Genomic DNA, 24,665 nt, shown 5'->3' with positions numbered 1-24,665 from the left:
ACAATATCAACATTATTCTTATCAATAGTAATAAATATGACGTGGCAATCTATAATTTCCTTTAACCTCATCCTCTGACATTTAAAAGAGAGTCATTCTCAAATGGAACACTCTCTCTTTTATTTGTCATCCTCTCTGCCTTTTATGACTTTCAACAAATAACAGCAGCCATGACTTTCTTCAGGGTTAAAAGTTAAGACAGGCTTCTTCTGGGCATTCAATACCAAGTGCAATTATGCATGTTTTGGTTTAGTAAATCGATGGGAGTGATCTATTTTTTCACCCCACCATTGCCACTCTTCAACATAGGCCACAGATTAAACGTCTGATAGTCTCCTGCCAGGTGTCTACCCTATTTGCACTTGCAAAATGCTTGTGTGGACAGGTTAGTAGATCAGAATTGACACTTTGCAATTGCATTAACACCACCGCTATTGCTTAGTAAATGTGAAAAAAAAATGTGAAAAATGTGCCCTCCCAATGCAATCTTAGTGACTCTGGACCTCAGCGTACTGTGTCTATGACCTACAGAGCAGAAAGGCTTTGTGTCTGCCACTGAACTAGCAGAATTTGGTATTTCTACGATACCGCAGGGGTCGGCGCCTCACCTTGCACTGGCACAGGGTGCACTCGGTGCCGTGTTTAACCCAGGACGAGCCACTGAAGCGTGGGATGCTGTGCTCATCCGTGCACGTCTTGGTGATGTCGTTGCGGATGGTGTCGGCCTGGCAGGGGTCAGTGACACAGCGGGCACAGCACTCGCCCTCCGGCACCACCGTAAACTCACAGTCCACAGGCGGGCAGGACAGAGGCCAGCAATCCACCTGCCCCTGCTGTAAAGGTGGAGAGGGAGGGAGGTGGGAGGGAGGAGAGAGAGAGAGAGAGAGAGAGAGAGAGAGAGAGAGAGAGGAGAGAGAGAGTTTTCAAGATAGATAGACAGACAGATAGATAGACAGATAGGCAGACACAGAGAGTATTCAAGATAGACAGATAGACAGAGACAGAGAGAGAGAGAGAGAGAGAGAGAGACATAGACAGTGTCAAGTGTCAAGTTCAACACAACAATATGGCATTCCTGCAAATGCACCATTTCATTTTCCATTCCTAACCCAGTTATTCATGCAAATACACATATTTCTCCTGACACTGTGCATTCGCATGCTAGAGGGATCGTCTCATCACCACTTGATGAGAAAAAAAGTTGTTAGGGTACCTAGGAAAATTCAGATGAGTAGAGCAATCTTTCACCTCAGTCAGCAATTTTTTTTTCCAACTGTGGAGGTAAATGTTCCAGCTTCTTAATTGACTTGTTTCTAGTGCCCCTCGCTCATTGTTGTTCCCATATTAATCTCACAGCAAACTTTCAGCAGAGAAAGCCTTATTGGATTTCTCCTGCTGCCATTTTCAATTGGCCCGAGAAAACAGGTCATATATTTTGGCCAACTTTATAGATCCTGGCCAGGCTATACCATTCTGCCTGACCCACTTCTGCTTACATTTTCATCCTTGAGCTTTTCTGCCTCATACCCTTCTCGAGAAATGAAATGTGAGCTTGTGCATACACACATACTATATGTGCACACACACGAGCAGATACACACACACACACACACACACACAAACACACACACACACATACACACAAAACCTTACAAGAGCAGTATGGCTTGATGCAAGTCTCCCACCGGGGATATTTAATATCACTGAAAATCGTCTGGCTCAGCATTTCAGAAATGTTGTAGTAAATTAAGCAGGCTATAAAGTACAGGCTCATGCGGTGTTAATGCCCACTCCCAGCCTCCGTGTGGTGTGTAAACATTTGAAGTGGGAAATCCCCAGAGTGGCACTCTTTGCCCATAGCCAGAGGGAGGGATTGAATGTAGCCTGGGGTATCTGTTCCATGCTGCGATAAGGTACACTTGTCATCTTTGGGCAGTTTATGCAGATGTGGCCTGTGATCACAAAGGAGAATGTGATTCACAGTACAATCAGCTTTTGTTTGCAATCCACACAGGAGACTACAGCACTGAAACTTGATCAACCTCCTAAAATTAAAGCCGCTCTTTCGTTTCTTTGTGATATTTCGTTCTGGTTCTGACTACCTGTGATCAACCTGATTGTCACCTGTGTTAACCTAAATGCTTGTGTCATGCTTGTATATATTGATCTGATGAAGGTCATCATGGCTGAAATGTCATGTTTTTAATGCAATAAATAGTCTATATTTTTCTGTGTTTTTGAGTGTTGCAGGTAACCTTTTTGTTCTTGTTATTGACATTTTTATAGGCAGCACCTCGACTCTGGCTGTTTGAGCACAACTCAGTTAATCTCAATTCATGTGATATTTCATAAACCATTAATTTAATCTGGCTTTGCATTCAGTTTTCAGGGTGTGTGACAGCAGTTTAATCTCTTTGCCACTCCATAGAAGGATGAGGCTTATGTAAGGCATCCATATATTATTGCGTGTTACAAAATGCCCACAGGGGATTAAAACTAGTGACATTTATTTTGTATCATCTTTGCCTGGGAATTATCCTGCGACATAGCCAACCTTATATACTTGAACCAGTTCAAACAGTCACGTTCCTTATTTTATAATGCCAAGACCTAAGGCCAAGACCTAAGGCTATGCAAAGCACTGCTTCTTTGATCCACTGGCGATTTAACAAGATACCAAATCATAAGTGGCCCGTGTGTGCAAATTCTGCAAAGGCCAGATTCTTGATTTCAAATGATTGCATGGCTAGCCGAGAAGGATTCACATCTTGGTCTGGAGAGAGTGCTCTGCCCCTCTGCCTCCTGTCACTGTGTATTTTAAGGCCCCTGCTGAGTCTGTACAGCCGTGGCTCTGCTAAGTGTAGAAGCATTCAAGGTTCATTTCACGTCCCTGTCACGCTACTGGAGCCCCTGTACGGTATCGCACAGCACCATTCTCCCCCCGCCCTTTCAAGTGCTGCACTTTACACTGTTTGGCTGGTGGCCATTTGCGTGTGTGTATATGTCTGTGTGCATCTTTGATTGAGTGAGTCTGTGTCTGTATATGTCTGTACAGATGTGTGGGTGTGGATGTATGTATGCATGCATGAGTATGTTGCTGCTGCGACAGGTGTGCCTGCGTTCTCAAACCTGCGTGCGTGTGTGTGTACATGTGTATGTGTGTATATATGAATGTTTATATGTGTGTGTACACATTTGAGTCTGTGTGTGTGTGTATGCCTGCATATGTGCGTTGCTGCTGCGACAGGCCTGCCTGCATTCTCAAATGTGTTTGTGTCTGCTTGTGTCAACATATATAAGTGCCTACAGTGAGTACAGCCTCAGCAAGAGTGAAGCGGAGCGAGCCCATTTTCAGCCCACTGCGCTTCCCTGCTGCCTCTCAGCCAAACAGTGATTTTCCAGCCCTCCTGTAATGGCCTGCTGTAAGAAACCCAAGAAGCAGCCCTCAGGTCCAGGCATCAGGATGCATCGCCATGGGGGAAAATGGCATTGCTGTTGCTCCTCAGACCATGGATCTGTGAGACTGGAACCAACTTATATTGGCTACAAGTAACGTCTGATCTACAAATAAGAAAATAAAAGAGAAAAAAAATGGTAATGCCCCTCCACCAAAAGAGAAGGGACATGCAAACTGCCGAACTTACACTGATGTAGGTAAGTGTTTGATCTACGTATGAGTGAGACAGTGGGGGAGAATTTAAAGCATGACATTTGCATTTAATAAACATATGTTTATGTGGTGAGGGGCGTCTGAGAGGCGGATCGCGGGTAGAACGATGCATTGTTCTTGTCAGATTTACTGGGAAATACTCATGAAATGCCTCCGTGTTGTGTGAACAGCGGGGTTGCGGAAACCTTGGAAAAGGTCGACAAGGCAGACGACGTGAAAGAAAACAAAACAGTGCATATACTCTATATATATAACTGTGGAAGATTCAAGAGTAGAGCACAAACCTGACAATGTCATTTTGTTTTGTATGAGAAATGGGATTTACTTGTTTGCATGTAAGGCACACTATTCACACCCTTCTCAAACCACAAACACACACACACACACACAAAGACCAATACACAGACAGAGCTACACACTCCCACTCTCCACACACACACTTTTTACCTGTTTGCTTCTTAACCTTGAACTCATGCTTCAGTAATATTTATAATTCATTCACAACACATCGCATAAAGCAGATAACAGCGCAGTGGGACCGCTGAATTCTTAAAATGTCACCAATCATTTCCTTTCTTCTGCCATGAGTTGAAAACCAATCTTCATGTCCTCCTCTCTTCAACCTTCCTCTCCACTTCTTAATCAATAACACCAAAAACTTTTCTCCCTGACTTTCTTTACCTAGGACATCTCTTTCGTTCATGAGCATTTCCATGGAGACAGGAGTATTTGTTACATTTATTGTGCTCTCTCAGTCAGTGGATCTGGTTAACAGCGGCAACTAAATTCCTAAAAATTTAAATGATGGGGGAACAAGTTCTCCCCTACTCACCAGGCACTGGCACTGCTGGCAGTTCTCCACCCAAGTATCCCCGCTGCCATAGGTGAGCAGGCCATTCTGGTGCAGACACTGGCTGCTCAGCCGAGGGTCGCATTCTGGACAGCAGAACAGGTCGGCGTTGGGGTTGTCGCAGTCGCAAACCATCCTCCGGCACATCACTTGGCCAGCCTGAGCACAGAGCGCAAACCCACGCATAGGCATACAAAGAACACAGGAACACACACACACACAGGCATGCACATATACATACATATACATGCATACATACATGCATAGACGTGGAAATAAAACGGTTTATTGGTCGTCATGAAGGCCGTGTAACCCAGCTGTAGCAATTGTTCTGAAGTTATATTTATATATCATGATTCAGTCTCAGCTAGTAGGTGAAACACTCCACATATATCCAAATATATTTAGCACTGTTGCACAGCAGATCTTTAGGATTTTATGTTCATCATTGCGACATTTGAAGAACTACTACTGGGCCATCCTGGTGGCTCAGTGGGCTATAGTGCATTCTACATGTCTAAACCACTTTATACTCTCTAATAAAAGACAAAAAATGAATAAGTTGTTCCCCCAAAAAGAGGACACATGCTACTGTACATGTCAACAGAACAAGACTTGGACCAAACAGTACCTGCAAATAATTCCTACGAGAACGCCATGAGTGCCAGAATGTTTTGCCAATCACAGAAAAGTATTTGATATTGGCAACACCACTGACAGCACCTGAGTTTTACCGATGCAGTAAACTCCACCCATCTGCTGCTCCGAGCAGATTAAAATAAACACAATGAACCATTTGCATATAGCATGACCTGAGTCTGGACACAACCCAGTCTTTGCTTCTGTGACGTTTGACCTTGGCTTCTCCTGTCACTTAGTTGCAGCTCTCCCTCTAATATCCAGCTGTGTCTACTCTCATCCAAAACAATAACATGTTTACTCCTTTGCTCCCTCAACCGCTCAATACAACTAATTTTGACAGGCAGCTCTTCAATCTCTCAAATCAATTAAAATGACTCATTTAATTAGGGGAGCCATTTCTGCCCTGGTCCTTTGTAATCAAATGAATAATTTGCTGCTTGATCATTCACTACCGACACTAATCCACTATAATCACCTTCCACCACTGCCAGACACTTGGCATTAGGTTGAGTGAAACGCTGAATTACAAAGCATGACTGGTCCGTGACCTGATAACCATGGAGAAAAAAATGTGCTTGGGTTGATTGAGAATGAGTTTCCACACCAACTGTTTCCAGATGCTATGTCACTTAGGTGTCAAAAATCAATCAAGACAACTACAGCACAGCTACACCAAGAGTCACTCAGGTAGACCTTAAAAATCTGAATACACACAGTCTATTCACTTTAAGTCAACCGGTCATCACCGTGTCATCACCACTGTCATCAACAGCACCATAACAGAGTTAACATCAATTTATTGAACAGAAGCTTCCATCCACATTCTCTCTTTACCTCTTTCCATGTCTCTCTATCTCTCTCTCTCGCTCTCTCTCTCTCTGAGATGACATGATCTCAGACACCACTGATCAGATTTTGACAAAACATTGGGGGGCATTCCAGCATTTACAAAATTACACTAATTGGCCCAACGGGGGCGCTACATCATTTGCTTGATTGTTCATGTGTCATGCGCGATATATCTGACACCACAGATTACATTTTCATGAAATTTGGGAGAATAATGCATTTCGCCACTGCGTCCCGGGATTTTCAAATTTATACTAATTAACCCAAGGGAGGCGCTACATTGTTCCTACATCCATGTGTGAAGTGCCATATCTCAGACTCTGCCGATCTGATTTGGACAAGATTTGGGGAAATTATGCGATTTCAGCATTTTCAAAATTCCACTGATTGGTTTAAGGGGAGCACTAAAATTACAGGTAATAAATATGCAAGGATACATACTGTATGTTTTGGCCCAGAGAGGGCCTGCATCATTCGTGGTGGTAGACATGTTTACTGTTGCCTTGTTGGTCTTTATTTAGACAGCAGGAAAGTAGGGAGACAGACTAGACACAGGAGAGAAAGCTCAATCCTAGAACAGTGGGGTCACACATGTGGTTCCAGAGAAAGGGAACTTAACCACTCAACCATCTGTGGGCACATTTCCTCTGTTTCTATCGGCCTTGCTGTCTCTTTCATCCAATCCATCTTCCTCTGTTTCTGTCTGTCTCTCTGTTTCTTTCATCCTATCCATCTACCTCTGTTTCAGCTACTAACTCTCTCTCTCTCTCGCTCTCTCTCTCTCCTCTCTTTCTCTCTCTCTCTTTCTCTAGCTCTCCACTGTCCGTCTCCTTCTGTCTCTCACCTGGCAGGAGCAGACGGAGCACCTATCGCTGTCCAGCACCCAGATCTGCCCGCTGTGCTTGACCTTGTTGTCATGGATACAGTCACCGGTGCAGTTGCGCCCGTGGGGGCACCGGCAGTCGTAGCCCCCCTCCAGGTTGAAGCACACTGTGTCGTTGGCACAGGTGTTCCTCCCCGTCTTGCATTCATTAATATCTGCAGGGAGCAAAAAGAGATGACTTCATGCATATGCTCAACACAGGTCATACAGTTTAAGCATGGCTCGAGGAAATGCGGATTAGTGTTTTTTTTAAGAAACAAGGCCGATGATATTTGCTTTAGTAACCTGGTGGCAGGGTGTCCGAGCGGTTACACTATCCTATAACAAAAAAATATAAAGAGCACAGCCACAAGTCCTATCGAAGTGTCCTTGAGTAAGACACCGACCTGCTATCTGCTCACTCATTGTAAGTCACTCTACAGAAGTTAAAGCCTAAAAGGTAATTGAAAGCCACCTGTGCAACAATTTTTCAAAACCTAAGGGCATCATACAGTATGATGTACAATTCTAATGTAACCCAGAAACCTACTTTTGGTCAAATTATAACTTTGCCTGGTGAATGCCGACAGGTTCGGCTTTTCTGAGAGTGCCTTTAATGTGCTTTTTTCTGCCTCTCACTACTCCAGCTGACAGCCAAGATGGGGTTGGTGAGCGGAGCAGAACTAGCACTATTGTTACAGGCAAGGCTTCGTTGCTACAGTAGATTGAGGGTTTCCATTTTGACAGCTGACACTTCTCCTGACAGGCTGTATCAGAGAGAATGTTCCAGAAACTGAACAGGCTGCAAAAAGCAAACTGACATTTTAGGAGGAAAACACACCGGTAATGACATATCCAATCATACCATTACTTACACAAGCGTAAAAAACATCTTATGAAACAAAAGTTGTAGAATTTCTGATAGGGTAAGATTTGTATATTTCAGCAAAGTTCTGGCCAATCAAAAGATACCGCTTTCACTGCATGTTTGCGTCTTTTAGGTCTGTATCAGGCACAACTGGGGTTAAATATGTACACAAATCTTGCTCCTAATATCTGAGAAGAGAAGTCACGTTTTTCTTCATTACACTTTTTATAGCATTGTAAGGAAGGAAAAGGTGGGCCAACTCACCTACACATGACTCCCCATTGGCTGAGAACAAGCCGTTGTCATGGTAGCCATCACGACACTCACAGTGGTACCAGCCAGGCAGGTTGACACAAGTGGATTTGCTGTCACACTCGACAAACCCATCCGAACACTCATCAATATCTGGAGGAAGAGAGGAGGGAGTGCATGAGAATGAGAGAAGAGAAGAGAAGAGAAGAGGACATTAAGACATCCACATGAAACATCAGTATCGGCTACACACACTGGTTTCAAAATGTGCACTGCACAGTGAATGGGCTATTGAACTTCATTCTTGCCTGGTAGGCATTTTCAACACCGACTGATTCATAATTGATATAACAACGTGTCCAGCATTTGAAGGGATCTAGTCCATAGGCTTTATCGATCAAGCATACTTGCATAGAGAGAAGAACACATGTATCAATAAAAGATGGCTGAGCATGAATGTATCTAATATAACAAGCCTATTCTTAGAAGCCAGGAACATACGTGGTTTGTATTTTGAAATGCCAGTAGAAATCCTGTGCAATCTAATCCTCCAACGCACACATGCAGGCACACGCATAAATGCTTATGTGCTACACACACGCACATACACACACACTTTTATTGTGTTTTACTTGGACATAGGTGGTTCCCATGAGTTGAAGTGCAAATAAGCTAAGTAAAGGGCTTTGAGCACGCTTTACCGCACAGCCTGTGGGTGGCTGTCATTAGATGGAGCTAATGTTTGTTTGCACAGAGCCACATTTAGCAAGAGCCCAGCCACAATATCCTTGACTCTGCTTTCTCTTTCACCTCCCGTCTTTCAATATTGAATTCAGATTTTTTCTTTTGTCTGTCTTTTTTGTTCCTCTCTCTACGTTTTTTTCTTTTCTCTCTCTCTTTCTCTCTCTCTTCACAGCAAGCCAACTTTCAACCCATTCATTTCAACAAACAACCTTGCGACCATCCCCATTTCCTACAGAAATTCACTGAGAACAAATCCAATATCACTCTCATTCACTCTGGGATTTATGCCCATGGAGAGACAGATCACTATGATATTTCAACTAACATTTAATTAAACTAGGGGCCAGGGCCACTCAAGAGTGGAGCTAAAGCTTGTGATTACACAGTAGGGCTAAATGTGGTAGACCCAGACATTTGGGGTGATTAAATGTGTCTGCATAGTCAGTGATGGCTTCTTTATGATTGTGCGTGATGCATGATGCCGCGTACTCATTATGAAAATAGCGGTGTGCCGCGTCTGACCTTCTCCATGACTGCCTGCAATAGGATCCCCCATAGAGCGACAGGCAGACGGGCTCATGGTCCCCCACCGCCTAGGCGGTAATAGGATTAAGATCTATTGGCTAATGAGCCCTCAGCCTTTTAATAGAATTTCTCCAGCAGATTAACCATTGATCAAATGTCCCGCAGATTAGAGCCTTATCTATTTAAGAATTACCCACATTTGTCTGAGTCAGCCGCAGGTTTACGCAGAAATAAGTGAGTAAAAGCTATCTTTCTTTTTACGTTTTCCATACTGGTTACATTCAATACTCTCTGTCAGTGTGGCAGTGTAGTTTCCAGTGGGAGACTTTAAAGGCATAGCTCACATTTCACTAATTACGTCAGTTTGGTGAGAGCAGAGAACCTCATTTTCTCCCCTTAGGACAGCAACATTGGGTCAAAAGGACACTGATTAAAAAGTGTGTGGCTACAGCAAATAGCATAACTATCCTATCTTTGAAAATTAACATAAATTCTCCCCACTCCTGAAGAGAAATATCCAATGCTCTTTGTTGCCTGTGAATTTTAGTGTGATAAAGGCGCACAGGGCTTTGAAAGAGAAGAGCTGCATGCGGTCTTATTGCCAGTATAAAAATCAAGCTGAATTTGTTTAAATCATCTTCTTCTCTCCAATAAGGCTGTTGGAAATTGTTCAAAGTGCAACTCAGCAGTCAGACACTATTTATACCAAACAGCAATTGCGAATGAAGCCTAAAAATATACAAATGGGCTATTTTCAGCCTGTTTCATTCAAATATGTCAAAGCTTGACTGCCTGGCTATAGCAGCAGTGGGTTACACCCTCAACAAAAGAGTCATCATTTTTTTTCTTTTATCTGAGCCGAACCTGTCAGCTTCAATTATGGCACAATGCTTGTGAGCCTTTGTCAAATCAACTTTGAAATTACTGGAGTCTTTCAGGACAGTCTTTTGAAACTCATTATTGTCACACCTTGGACTTTGACTTGACTAGAATGAATGTCTGATGTCAAGGATACAAAGTGTTTGCCTCATCTTTTATCATCTTGTGCAAAACATAATGGACAATCATTGCAATTAAACAGGCAACAATGAAGAATACCGATAGCTTTTTTTTTTTCTGTTGGATCATGAAGCGTTTTCTTTTGTTGAATCATAGTTATTTCTTCACTTGCTCATGTCATGTTTTTCTCTCTCTTCTCAGAAAAAAACACGGTGAACAAAATAAAAACTGTCTTTCTGTCTCTATCTCTTATAGAGGTCAAGGCCATTGAAGAGCATTGTTATTTTCGCAGTTACCTTGCCGACTGAAAGACGTGGAAACTGACAGAGAAACACACCAACAGAAAGAGAGAAAGAGGAGGAGGTGAACAGGGATGAAAAGAAGGAGGAGGAGGAGGAGGTGGGTGACAGTGAAGGAGGAAGTAAAGGAGGCGGTGGAGGACGAGGAAGAGAATGAGGAGGCAGAGAATGAGGAGGAGGAGGATTAGGCTGGAAGAGGTGGAGGAGTAGAAAGAGGAGCAAGGAGGAGGAAGAGGCGAAGGAAGAAGAGAGCGAGGAGGACGAAAGCTGATGGGACAGACTGCAGTTATCCCACTCGTTATCCTGAGTGACAGGCTGGAAACAAGGGCTCTATTAAGGCAGCTCTCCAGGGACAAAGCGAGGAACAGGCGGATGGTCTTCCTCCTGCACCCTTCTGGGCTTGTTACGCCGGTCTGCCTTGAACACCCGCTCTCCTCTCTCCTCTCTCCTCTCTCCTCGTCGTGTCTTCACCTCTCCGTGTCTCTTTTTTTTCTGCTCTGCCTGTCTATCTCTGTCTCAGAGCGGAGGCAGAAACAGAGCTGCCCCCCGTGCCTTCACCTTTCCTCATCCCTCATCCCTCCAGCTTGCTCTCTCTTTGAGCTGAAAAAGACAGTTTAGAGTTCGGTCTGTGTACGTCTTCTCTCCATCTCTCCCTTCCGCCCTCCTCCCCTCCCCTCCCCTCCCGTCATTCCTCCCATCTCCCTCGCTGCCTAGTCTGAGCTCAGACAGATACAGCTCTTTGCTTTTACCCCCTCCTTCCTTCCTTCCACCCCTGTCGCTTCTCCTCCCATGTCTTCCATACCTTGACTGACAGACAGCGCTGGGGGTTGAGATGTGGTTCATGTACATCTCCCATACAATAGCCTAATTCAAACTGATTTCCATTTCAACAGAGGACTACATGATAATCCTGATAAACTCCGGGAGGAATTATTCAGAAACACCTCTTAATCCAATTCCCAATATGACTTTTCCTCCTCCTTTTCCACCTCAGATGTCGTTTGGCATCAAGTGGATTTTAATATGTAGCGTCGCCGGCAACGTCAGATCACATTTACAATGACGGCTGAGGGAAGACGGCGGTATCTTGAATTCAATAGTGCGTACAAAGCTGTTATTGGCATGTGCATGACACAGCGATAAGAATGGATTGTGGATCCCTGCTCTTGAGATGTACAGTAAAGTGTAATCGAGTGATTGGCGCTAGCCCTCGGTCTTCATCGAGGGAGAGCGCACCGAACTAATCGATCAATCATTATGAACCCCGGGGCAAATTGGGTTACAAATTAGGCCTCTGAAGATGAACCAGACACAATGAAACGCAAATCTATATCTCAAAGTGCTGGCCTTTTAAAATTCTAAGTGGGAGAGTGGGATGAGTAATAAATTGGATACAAGCCTCGTTCACGACACGCACGGTCTCTAGCTGCGAGCGCATGCAGTTGCAGTTACTCTCCCTCAGCCTCTCTAACTGCATCAGTCCTCCTACTCTCCGAGCTGTGCGGTTGTCCGGCGCTCAGTGGAGTTCGCTGTTCTGCAGCAGCTACAGTAGCTTGCTATCCCTGGGAGATGTGTCATTTAGCCAGAAGCAGCAGGTTGCGCTCAGCTAAACGACAGCTCCGGCCATTAGCAGGGCCTAATTAAGACACACTAATTACGGGTGATGGAGTGAGTGCTTTGTTAGGCCGTCCCTAAATAAATAATGAATACATAATCATTGTGCTTAAACAAGCCGCTTGAGCTTAAACAGTCACAGGCCCCCGGGCCTTGTGGAGCAAGGAGAGAGAGAGAGAGAGAGAGAGGGAGAGAGAGGGAGAGCCGGAGCGATGCATCATGGGAGCTGTCAAGGGGCGAAAAAATTAATATGGTTTTAAATATTCACTACCTGTCTGAGTGCAGGGTGGGAGGTGCCCAAGGGAGATTTCAGCCATGATGAGGTTGTGATGTTTTTCTCGCCTGCCATTATATAATTTACCACTAACCCGTGGTCTCTATTTAAAATTATAGTACAGCATAACATCAACATCTACTAGCAATTATTTTGTCCTGTGCCGTTCTACCTGGATAGACTTGTTTTTCTTTTTGCCTGCCTGTATATCTGACTCCATGTCCTCCTGTTTGACTGCGCACATTCAGCCTGTCTGTCTCTTTCTACCTGTATCTGTTTGGTTACCTGTTAGGATATTTGCCTGAGCTTCGGTATATCTTTCTCTCTGTTATTTGTCTTTCTGTTTGTGCGCCTGTGTGTCCGTCTGTCTGTCCGTCCGTCCTGTCAAGCTACCTGGAGCATGGCCTCAATGTAAATGAGGTCTGAGGGAACAAATTGTTTGTCTGGCCCCATTCTGCTTTCTGTCCTATAGTCGATACGCCAGCATGACCTCAGGGCTCCACACTCCTTCTCTCACTGCTGCCAAAGTACCTTATAAAGTCACTGACCATCCTCTCCTCCTCCCTCCCTCCTCCTCCTCCTCCTCCTCTCCTCCATTTGCTTTTTGCCTCTTCCATTCTCTACGTCTCATCCCTCCTTCCCTCTCTTTAGCTTCCCTTCCTTTTTCTTTCATCCGCTATCATCCAATTATTAAATACCCTCTCCTTTCTTCTCTCGTCCATTTAAATGTTTTTCCTCTCTTTCCTTCACTTCTCCTCTTCCTTTTTCTTTCCTCTTCTGAGTAAAGAAAAACTCACAGAACTACAAGGCATCATCTCCGCAACAGAGAAGAACTGGAAATATAAAGTTAGTGAAATGGCTCTGAAAACCCGTTCAGCATTTCATTGGGGGGAAAAAATGTGGAAGAAACAGAACGCTCTCCTCTTTAGATCACTCTACTTTATGAGAATATCACTTTGATAGAAGAAGTGTGTGGGTAAATGATCATGACTTGAGAAAATGAGAGTTTTTCCTACCGATAAAACATCAATTTACAGTGTAGGTGTAATGCACCAGAGCTTTGATGGTGCTCTTAAACATATCCCTCCAGGATATTTTTTAGAGTGTGTAGGAGTCACAAATCTAAATTGCATCATTAACAACAAACATAAAAATTCTTTATCTCTTTCTCATTGTCCTTAAAGAACACGGCCCATACGATACTTGCCTCCGTGTGATTCAGAGTAGCTGATTAAAAGTGCCTGTGGAGACGTGGCACAGCGATAGATAGACTGCAGATGAAGTGAAAGATGAAAGAGAGATGTCCTTCCAAAGCATCTGATCAAAATGTTCTCCTCCCTTGAACTGCCTACACTGTCCTTTAAGAAGCTACCAAGAGGGCAGCCAAGGACAGCATAGACGGCCATTAGTTACAGAACTGACAGCATGGTGACAGGAAATATTAACTGGTAGGCAAGCATCCTAATAAGCTTGGAGGGGCTTTACAACCATGAAAGGAGACGATAATGAGCTGAAAATAAAGGAAATACAACGGCTACCTCCCCATTCATCTCATAGGAACAGCTCAGCAATTTAGTCAATAAACATGCCATCAAAGGCCAAAGTAGAGGAGAGGATGTTTACAGAGGATATTTCCAATTATTTCACGCAGAGAGACTACAGGCTAGCAAAAAAATCTTTATAGTCCAGTGCATTACAGTCCAATACAGTTTCGCTAATAGGCTGACTTGATCTTCCGTACTTTACCAGAAACTTAAAACCGATGCAGAAACACACATGCAGAAATCACTTGCAGCATGAATTCAAACTAAATGGAAAACAAAATAGATCTGTGGTCAAATAGTAGTTGCAATTTATGCTTAGTGTTTGTTTCAGCTTCCATGGGGTGAGTGGATTTTTATCACATCAGCGCAATTCAGATACTACCAGATAAGTCATCAATCACACAGAATTGTCACTTTCAAATTCTTTCCTGTGATCTAGGGTTTTGTAGCAGACCTCACCCATCTGGCACCTAAGTTTTGTCGGTTAAAACAAACAATGCAAGATTTATTTGACCAAGTTGTCAAACAGCCTAATAGCTGGCACATAAGGATTTTATTCTGGCTTCCTCCAAGCCAGGGAAGGAAATAGACACCCCATTTTACTGAAAAATAAATGTAATGTGCCAGCATTTGAGCATTTTTCACCTAAGCCATACAAAGAAATAGTGGTAGCCTGGGGCTTCTCTGTCGACTGTGCAGCGTGTTTGGGGCACACATTACATGGCTGGCCCCGAGTACATTTATATCCATGACTGAAGTGTGTGTGCCCCTACGCAGCTGTATGCTGCATAATTCATGTTGTGTCAGAGTTCTCCACTAGCTGGTGTCCGTCTGTCAGCACTATGTGTCCCCTGTCCCTCCCCATCCATTCCTCCTGAATGATAATGACAAGCGAGCACACGCACACACTCACACACACACACACACACACACACTCACACGTCCACATACTCATACATGCACAAGTGCCCACACACACACAAACACACTAAGATACAAACACTCACAAAAGAACATGCACATTCACACACACTCACACAACAGCATCATCCAAAATCCGGCAGCAGGCTGACAATCCACAAACTGTTAGCGTCCTCTCATACATGAGTGTGTGTGTGTGTGTGCATGCTTGTGGGTGCAAGCGGCCGTGTGTGTGTGTGTATCCACGCTGCCTTGAAGAGCTCTCTTTCTCTCGCCTATGACAGGCCGTCAGTCTGCCGCTGCGGCAGTAGAAGTGGTTGCGTCCCTGGGGAGGCCTCTAAAAGCTCACAGGGTTCTGGGGGTGGGGAGCCCAGTTTTAGTGAAAGCTTTTCCATGTTCATCCACCCAGCTCCGCTTCTCCTCCTCCTCCTCCTCCTCCTCCTGCACCTACCCCACCAGCCTCATTCCCCATCCAAATGCAGAGAAAACTCGCTAACCCCTACCCCGTATCCATCCATCTCTCTTTGCATCTCCCATTCCGTCGCCGCATCTGTCAGTTTTTCCCAACATCTCTGTATCTTCCTCTCCACTTCATCTCCTCCCCCCCCGCCCCCCTCCTTCCCGCCCTCACTCTTTACCTCTCCTTTCCCCTTTCTCCTTAAATTCTGCGCCTGTCACTCTCCCCGTACATCTCCATCTCTTTTCCCCAAACTATCTTTTCCACTCTTTTATTCCCTTCATCCCTCCCTCCCCTCCCCTCCTTCCCTCCACAAGAGTACCGTATCCAACAGTGCATTAACCTCCATACATCTCTATGAGCTTCTCCGGTAGACACTTCCCTCGCTGGGAACTCCTGTCACGCTGCGAGGAGACACAAGAAGGACCTCCTATCACACCGAATGACTGGTGAAGTCTCTCCACAGTGCCGGCGGCTGCGGCTCCGCGGCCTGGGGCCCTAACGGTGGTCCTAGACTATAAAACCACAGTAAAAAGCACACGAGGATGGTAGCTGTCACAGAGCTGACTGGGGCAGAGAGAGAGGGAGGGAGATGGAGTGTGGGTGGAAGGAGACAGAGAGACATAGCTACACACAGCAGCAGCAGCTGTGGTGACAAATGTCTTGTCGCCCGAGGCATCGGGAGTGTGTGCGCGAGGGATTCTGTGTGCGCATGTGTGTGCTTGTTTACGTGTGTGTCCTCAAACCTCGACGGTGTGAATTCTAATCAACCTTGGTGATGATGAGTGGGGAAGAGCCTGAAAATAGACTGATCCCTGAGCCGCCAATCACCGCTGTTACATCCCCTCTCATTGTGTGATTAAAAAATAGACGTTTGTACTTCTACTTAGCTCGCAAATTGTTTGTTTGCAACCATTTCGGGTTTCAGGCGCTAAACAGTCACATCTAATAGGGAAAAGAAAATCTTAACGGTGAAGAGTTTCATTAAAATTGAAATATCCATTATAAAAAAAAAACACCTATTGCGGGCATATGATAGCGTTAGAGAAAAAGGCACTGTAGAAAAATATGAGTTACTACGCAACAAAAAAACATTTTGCCTACAAAATAATAACATTTTTGAGAAGGTAATCATCTCTGTTTTTGAAATACTGAGTATTGAACCTATAATGAATGGAAGCGCTTTGGAAAAAAATGAATTGCTATTGTTAGATTTATCCTTGGACTGTTTTTTGAGACGCAGAATACTTCGAAAACAGAGAAAAAAAAGAGAGAGAGAGAGAGAGAGAGAGAAAAGAGAGAGAGAAAAAAGAGAGAGAGAGGGATCTAAAACACTATAGAAGGTAATGAAATGTGTGATTGCCTGGACCATGCCATTACTAGGGGACAGGGTCCTCAGAACCTTTTCTGCTGCAAAATGGGGAGGAGGATAAGTCATTATGGTTAGGTGTGTTAACACATTCTCTCTCTCAGACACACACACACACACACACTCCTTCCTCAGCATCTCAGAGCGGCACCATGAGGAAATTCATTTACTTTAAGATGGGCAGTAAAAAGGACGCCTCGTAAAAAAGGTCCTTTATGTGCAATCAATACCTGAACCAATGACAAAGCAGATAAGCTCCGTTTCCTTGCCTCAGACACAGGCACAGATACTGGGAGAACTGTCACGACTAGACTTTCTATTAGCTCGGTCACTTGTCTCCTGAAGGACAATCTCCGAAAAGGTTGAAATAGGTTATGAGAAGGTGTAGCTGCTATAGATAGGCATAAGTTGTATAAAGCACAACTTCAAGGATTATAGTCTTTCTTTGTTACCTTCACTTGCACTGCAGAGGAAAACACATTGAATGGAATAATGAATAAAAAAAATAAAAATCCATAGCCCTGAATGTTATCACAACGTCGTGTTTGACATATTTCCATGGATGAGAGCGAGTTGTGATACGCGCTTTGCTATGACACAGGTTGACAGATAGGCTTTATACTTGGTTAAGCAAGCTATCACACCCTATCATATAATGTGCATCAGGAGTTTGTGCCGTTGTAATTTGGATGCGGGATAAAGCCTATAAGGAGGAATGCCATGCTGATTAATATGGGCTGTGATATGGGGTAATTCCCATACTGCTGCAACTGCAGTTCAAATCCTCCACCGGGCCATTGGAAGAGGTACAAGCTCATTACTCAGTATGGAGCATAGACACACACCAGACAGACACACACACACACACATGCACACACAGTGAATACAGCAGCTGGTGAGTGCTGAAAACATCTCAACAATTTCACATCAGCTGTTTTGTCGGGGTCAGAGTAAAGACAGCTCCACAAAGTAAGAGTAATCACTGCATTTTCAACAAGAGCCCAGATATGCCTAGATAACTAAAGCAACAACTTTGATCTGAAGTGCCTTCCTGCGGTAATCTCCTCTACTCTTTCCTTTTGTCCTTTTCCTGTTGAATCTGAAGAAAAGACTTCACTTAACGATACCTCTCCTTCCTGCTTCTCATTCCAATGCATTCAGCCAAAAGTCTTCCTCGAGTTATTTTGAGGACCGAGGGTAGGCGAAGGAGAGGAACTGAAATGAACTCTTACCTGTCTCGCATCTCCTCCCAGTGAATCCTTGCTGGCAAACACAGTTGTTAGGTGAGACACAGGTTCCCCCATTCTGGCACAATCCGTCACACATAGCTAGAGGTAGACCAGGGGAGAAGAGCCATTACTCACCAAGATTAACGAGCATTAGCTATGTAATTAGACCAGCAGCAGCATATGTATTTGCATACAGAATAAGAGCTAATTTGGTGATGTGATTCATTACAGCCTCTCATGACATTCTTTAGCGTGATTAATGCATCTCGCCGAGGTTAATTCAAAAATGTTCATTATTCGTGGATGGACTGTTAGCTAATGCGTCCTCAAAGTAAAGAGAAGTCATTGAAGTTGACAGAATGCAATGGAAATAAATGAAACATCTACACAAATCACTTTCTGCTAGCTCACTGGCAAGAATGGGAAGGGAAAGAATTGAAAACAAAAGAAGCTCAGGTACAGCAAGATGCGCACCAGATGATTCTTCAATGGATTTCCTTAAATGGATTTCAAATTATGGGATTGATTTAACTGCACATGGTATGACCAATCCTATATAAAGCAATGTAGGGGAGCGGGTAAATCTCGTCAAGTCAAGTCATGTCAAGTCAAATTTGTCTAGTAAATCCTTTTAACTCTTCACAAAGCGCTTTACAGAGCAACAAAGGACATAAATACACATTTAAAAAAAAACAAAAAAATAAGAGCAAACAGAGAGAAACCCCCACACCTAGATGCCAGGAAAGTTTTTTTTCTGAGTGAAATGTATCTATTTTTATACTGTAACTAATACCCCCAATAAATGCTGGTCACAGTACAGCCACAGTGGTGCTTACCTTTGCAGACTGTCCCGTTCCCGGTGTAGCCCGGCTTACAGGAGCAGCTGTGGCCTCCGACCATGTTGAAACACAAGGCGTTCTCATCACAGTTGTGTAGTCCACTGAGGCACTCATCATGCTCTAAACACAAGAAGACACAACACATCAGAACTACGCTTCCAAAGATATCCATCCTATTTTCTTTAGTCTCACTTTTAAGTGAAAAACGCTCAGGTGAGATGATTCCACTTGTTTCCAGTACAGTTTCACCCAGTTCAGATGATGTCATTATCTTCAAACAAGCCACAAGTACCAAGAAAATGACAGCTGATTAAAGAAGATTATTTAGACATTAATTAATTTGCATTGGAAAGAAGTGAAGTTATCTCATTCCACTGGCAGATTTTTTCACTTGTTTTTAGAAAAGTAAGATTTAAGACTCGAATAGAGAATAATGAAAATTCTTAAGAACAATATTGTTTGCAGCATACAATATATTATAAATGCTGAGAGGTCAGAGTAAGTTGCAGACAGCAGTAAGTTGACATACAGACCACTGGAGAATGCACTGTTACTCTAACTACCATCCAGATCTGTGACATTAAGAACTGCTTCAAATTTTTTATTGTAATTTGTTGTGCTCATCTGGCAAAATATGAAGAATTGAACTGTCTCGGTGATAAATCTTGCATTCATTAATCCCCACTGCAATTAAACTGCTTAATTTGCACATATAATGATGTAGCCTCTTGTGCCTATATAAACATGTCATGTTTTGCAGTGATGAGCCCCTTTTTTTAGACTGTGTTGACATGTTGAACCCCCCTCTGGTCTCATCAACTGGCACCTCCTTGATGTTTTTTTTTTTTAAGTATGGTGAGATGTAGCAATTTCTTATGTGTTTTTATTTTAAAATCCAACTGCAAATCCTTTTCAATTTGATTTGAAAAAGCTAATTTGGTTTTAACGTAAAGGCTAAAACTAAATGGTTAAATAATTCTACAGCATTCAGTCGTGTCCCTTGCCACACATCTAAACAGGCGCTTTAATGCACGCCCTTCGTCTGCCCCTGAACACAAAGACTGATCTTTATCCCTCTGAGAGACACAAAGAAGAATACTCCCTAGTCTATTCTATTTGGGAGCTTCACATAAATATTGCTTTCTGATAAGTAGTTGCTTACCAAGCACTACTTTGGCTGATGCACAGGAAACTTTCTGGACTGCTTTAACCTTCTGAAATCTTCTTTGCCTTATTTATACGAGCCAAATTCTAGTTTCCAGTCACGACTCCGTATCTAGTCACGACCCAAAAGAATGCAAAGCAGAAACCAAATATAAAAGGTCCACCTTCTGTCAAGAATGCTGTCTGGCTAACTATTTGTAAAACTCTGCTTTTAGTCATTTAGCCAGACCACTTCTTTTTTTCCTTTTGTTATGTGTTTATAGAGCAGAAAGGGTGCTGAAAGAACAAGTAGTTGACTAAATCCCTTAAAAAGGTTAAGGCTCTTGGAAAATGAAAACACTAAGACTTTACTGCTAATCTGGGGGCAACAGTTTGGCCTGCTTCTAGTTGTTTTAGTGGATTTCTGGGCCACACTGCGCCTGGCAGGGGACGGAAATAAATTCATTTCTCTCAGCTGCTCTCCTGCACATTTTGTTCACACATGACAAAGTTCTCAGGAGTCTTCGTTAAACAACAATGTTAAAATATAATTGTACCTACTAGTAATAGCACCTACAAATCAAATGTAGATCGCACAATTCGGCGGCTTTTAAACATATACTATTGTGCAAGACAGTGAAACTTAACAACACAAAGATGACACCTGGAGAGACAGGATCAGAAATCTGAATGCTTGTTGCAGGAGACCTGAGCCGCATCATCCATTTCCCTGCTATCATCCAATCCATTATATCTCCTGAACAGACCGTGGGCTCATCCAAATTGAAAGTGACATTGTGATGAGCTCCTCCATCGAGGATATGATGTGTGTGCGCCAGTGTGTGTGCGCGTGCGTGTGTGTGTGATGGATTGAAGGGCACTTAGGAGGGCCCGCCGCTGCTCTTGTTGCTGCATCACACACACACACCTGCTGATAGGCAGAATTAAAGCCTGCTCATAGGCATATAAAACCTGTAACAGGAGTACAGGAGAGAGGACAGAAAATGAGGTGATTTGCCCAAGGTCACATCTGTGTGTATCTGCCAGAGCCAGGAACAGCCAGCCGTCACTCTGAATCGACAGGGTGGCAGAGCTGGCAGGGTGCTGTGTGTGTGTGTGTGTGTGTGTGTGTGTGTGTGTGTGTGTGTGTGCGTGTGTGTGCGCGTATTGTCACTAGAGCATTATAGCCGTGACCCTCATGCTTAGTATTGGACGGTTATAATTTGGGTGATTTAGGAATTAAAGCTTATGGCACTCAATGTAAGTCACTCTGAATTAAATCACCAGCTAAATCCCTAAAATGGTACACGTCTGTTTGTGTGTGTGTGTGTGTGTGTGTTTGCCTGTGTATGTGTGTGTGTGTGCGCGTGCGTGAGAGGGAGGTATTTTCTCGCTGACTGCTGCTGCTCAGGCTGTAGACAGATAAACAATCAATTATGTACAGCCTGTCATTGGGGATCTCGCTGTAGCTGGCCGTTTCTCTTCCTGCTTGACTCCCTCCACCTTCTGGCAAAACAACACAGACCTTAGCCCGGTCTGACCTCAGGCTGCTTCCCTGAAAACATTTCAGCCTCAACATCAGCTTGGTACAATTCTAAGTCTGTGAAAGGAAGATGATCTCATGATATGTCTGTCTAAAAAAAACTTCCATTTGCGTCCTTGGGTGTCTCTGCTTTTGTCCTGACAGGATGACTAGGGGAACAGAAACACCAGCAAACAGCCAGTAGTAACATATTACGGTTCCTGAAGCTGATAATTTGGAAGCTGCACAAGAAGGATGTCATCATCTATTTAGTTAAAGCCATTCAAAGTAATGATGGAGCCATCGCATTTGGATGTGTCCTGTATATACAAATTACTTCAAGGCATTAAAGGTGCTTCATGTAGCATTTTAACATCAACAAATAATTACCACTTTAATTCTGAGACATTAGTGTAATTATTGTAAACAAACGAGACCATCACCGAGAAGATTAGCAGCCTCTACCAGCTTCTACACTGCGTTTTACTTTGTGTGCCGCCGGGTTTGGATTTCACAGGAAATCTGCTGGATTGCAGATGCACTTGGCACCAGGGAGATTTCTTTATGGCACAAAACAGAGAGAGGGCCGCTGCTTTTCCTGCACAAATGGAGCTAAAGCAATTGGGGGTTCTCACAATGGCAGATGGAAGAACAAGAGAAAGGCCTGCGGAAAAATCACTTTCAACATATTTATCCTTTTCAGAGCGAGGAGAGAAAAACAAGGCGAAGAGGGAGAGAGATCGCAAGCAAGTAGAATTGTGACAAGAAGCAACAGGGTTTATGGGAATTTGGTTTTAATTTTGAGAAACACTAGCACTAACAATACCACCGGTGTGAGATAGAGGCTCCCAATTGTCTTCTCACCATGACCTTATTGGTTTATGGTAACTATACAAAAGAATCACAGTTACAGTGACAATGATATGATGTTTAAAAGCACTACACGTAGCACCTTTAACTTCCCCATCAGCCACACTGAAAGATTATAAATCCAACTGGCCATACTATTCCATTATTCAAGAAGGATACTGAGGTATCGCAGAAGAGAAGGCAAAAATGTTTGTCCAAATCCCCTTTAGCTGCCAGACCCTTTGACTTTACAGACTGAAAGACATCTTTTCTGATCTCTGCTGTTCCCGAACCCCACTGCTCCACCTCTGCTCCCCGTCCATCCCTTCCTCCCTCCATCCGCCCATCCCTCCTTCCGTTCCTCTGCCTCAGGGGCCCAAGTCTGGTTATCACAGGATTAGAACAAGGACACACACCCTGCATACACACACACACCCCACACACAGCACACACATACCTCAGGACAGCCTCCTTTAATAACATTCAAAGGGAGAGCACAGCCAATCCGCTACCTTTCATGGATTAGCGGCTAATCTCACAGAGCGAGGAGCACCTCGGGCACTTTGGGGAAAAGAAAAAGAGTGGAGGGAAAAAAAGGAGGACAAATCTTGACCTTCAAGATCAAGGATAAAGTGCTAGCCAAAGAAAGGGGCAAGAAGAAGTTGGGGATGTTTCTTTTTCTAAGGGCTCCATTGGACATGGAGCCTGGGCAGTGTCAAGACATTTGGTTGTACATATTTCATTTAAGCAAGTACAAGAAGTCAGCGTGTTCCAGTCTACCACCAGCTGGGATCTGAACCGGTGACCTTCCTCACCACGGGTGGTCGTGATGTAAAATACAGAGTTCTGTCTGAGCTCGCTGACCCCCTGACAAGCCGAGGAGAAATGTAACCAGGGCTCCATGCTGTTTCACCCAGCCTTAAATCTGTAGATCAGACCTTTAATCCACTATTCCGCACATAAACATGGAGTCATGAAATGAACTGCAGCCAGAGTAATCCTCTTCACTAGGCAGATTGGGTCACATACAATGCTGAAATACATGTGGAAATATGGCTATCAATACCTGCACATTGTTTCTGCTGAGATTGCAATTTGGTAATTGGTGAAAGCCATTGAGGATGATAAAGATGCTCGTATATCATGTGAATGTACTATATCAATACAGGTACTGAAGGGGCCGGTTTAATGTTTCCTTCCCCAGCTGTAATATTTCTTCTCTGCGCTACTTGGAAGAATCAGCATTCCCCTTGGACGCTTTTCAAACAGAAGCAGATGTTCGATTGCTATTAATAAGGAGCAGGGGCCTGCAGCTAGCTTAGCATGGCACCTCTTATCTCTATTGTCAATGATAGCCACCAGGACTAGAGAGGTGAGACTCCACAAATCAACATGCATATGCGAGGACGAGCACCCCTGGTGTGTACGCCGCTATTATCAAACTTGATTTATTTATTTTTTTCTCTTAAGGACCGTGAATGTTATTGCTAAGATCTAATTAGCCTCTAATTCATCTTTCTAATATTAGCGAAGAGGTGAGATGTGGCTATAGCGGTGATTGGGTTCAGTATCAAGCACTGGGGGCTCTGATGGCGAATGTGTGGGAGCTGATAGTCCAATAACTCATTAGGGAGATTACGACAGTAATTTGACTGTAGCAGGGAAAAAGTCATTACATCAAGCCTCTGCAAAAGCCTCGGTTTAATCACACAAATTGACTTTTATAAGGAGACGCATAGCCACGTATTCCACTGCTGTGACTTGAAGGGATTTTAATAGGAAACTACGTAAAATATAGTGACACAATTTAATCCACTGGGTTTGGGGGTATTAATCTTCATTGTAAATCTGGGGATTGAGCGCACAGTGGAAGAAAGACAAATGAGTAAGACAATAAAACTTGCCCGCAGCCCAGAAGATTAGAGAAAATACAGTGAGTGAAATCACATAAGGTACAGTGGGTGTCTAAAGATAATATGGAAAAGGACTGAGTAAGCAAGGAGTTTTCCCTCACTGAATAAATCACAAGAGCACAAGAAAAGCGATGAATGTGCATTCGTTACTCCTTTAGAAAACCATTCCTCAATCTCTATTCTAACTTGTTTATTCCTTCAGAAGACTGTTCTTAAAAAGACACTAAGTCACAAATCCTTGACTTTGTTCCACTATTTCCTGATTTCCATTGACAAGGGAAGAGAGACGCTCTGCGGGGGGGCGGGGGGGCCCAGATGGAGCAGGAAATGGGAGTTTTCACCGGGTGTTCATTGTCTTGCTGAGTCTCATGGCTTTAATTCAAGCTCCAATGGAACGGTGGGGGGCTGCGGGCCTAAACCCTCCAGCGTAC

General features: G+C 43.8%; 1 protein-coding gene across 1 annotated transcript in view; it reads right to left on the bottom strand.

The window, feature by feature from the left end:
- The window catches only part of nell2a (neural EGFL like 2a), a 63,715-nt gene that overhangs the window by 1,808 nt on the left and 37,242 nt on the right, over nt 1–24,665 (bottom strand). The window contains exons 14-19 of the mRNA XM_071534706.1: nt 18,805–18,927; nt 17,972–18,067; nt 8,006–8,146; nt 6,856–7,049; nt 4,503–4,679; nt 609–833 (exon numbers count right to left, since the gene is read on the bottom strand). Coding sequence (XP_071390807.1) covers nt 609–833; nt 4,503–4,679; nt 6,856–7,049; nt 8,006–8,146; nt 17,972–18,067; nt 18,805–18,927 — 956 coding nt within the window. The remainder of the gene's footprint in view (nt 1–608; nt 834–4,502; nt 4,680–6,855; nt 7,050–8,005; nt 8,147–17,971; nt 18,068–18,804; nt 18,928–24,665) is intronic.

This window comes from Centroberyx affinis, unplaced genomic scaffold (assembly GCF_046629955.1).
Source record: "Centroberyx affinis isolate AG114_WGS23_722 - 3 ecotype Tasmania unplaced genomic scaffold, CSIRO-AGI_Caff_v1 ptg002607l_1, whole genome shotgun sequence".
In the NCBI taxonomy this organism is placed as follows: domain Eukaryota; kingdom Metazoa; phylum Chordata; class Actinopteri; order Beryciformes; family Berycidae; genus Centroberyx; species Centroberyx affinis.
The sequence above is the reverse complement of the archived record's forward strand: the minus strand, read 5'-3'. Positions and strand labels throughout refer to the sequence as shown.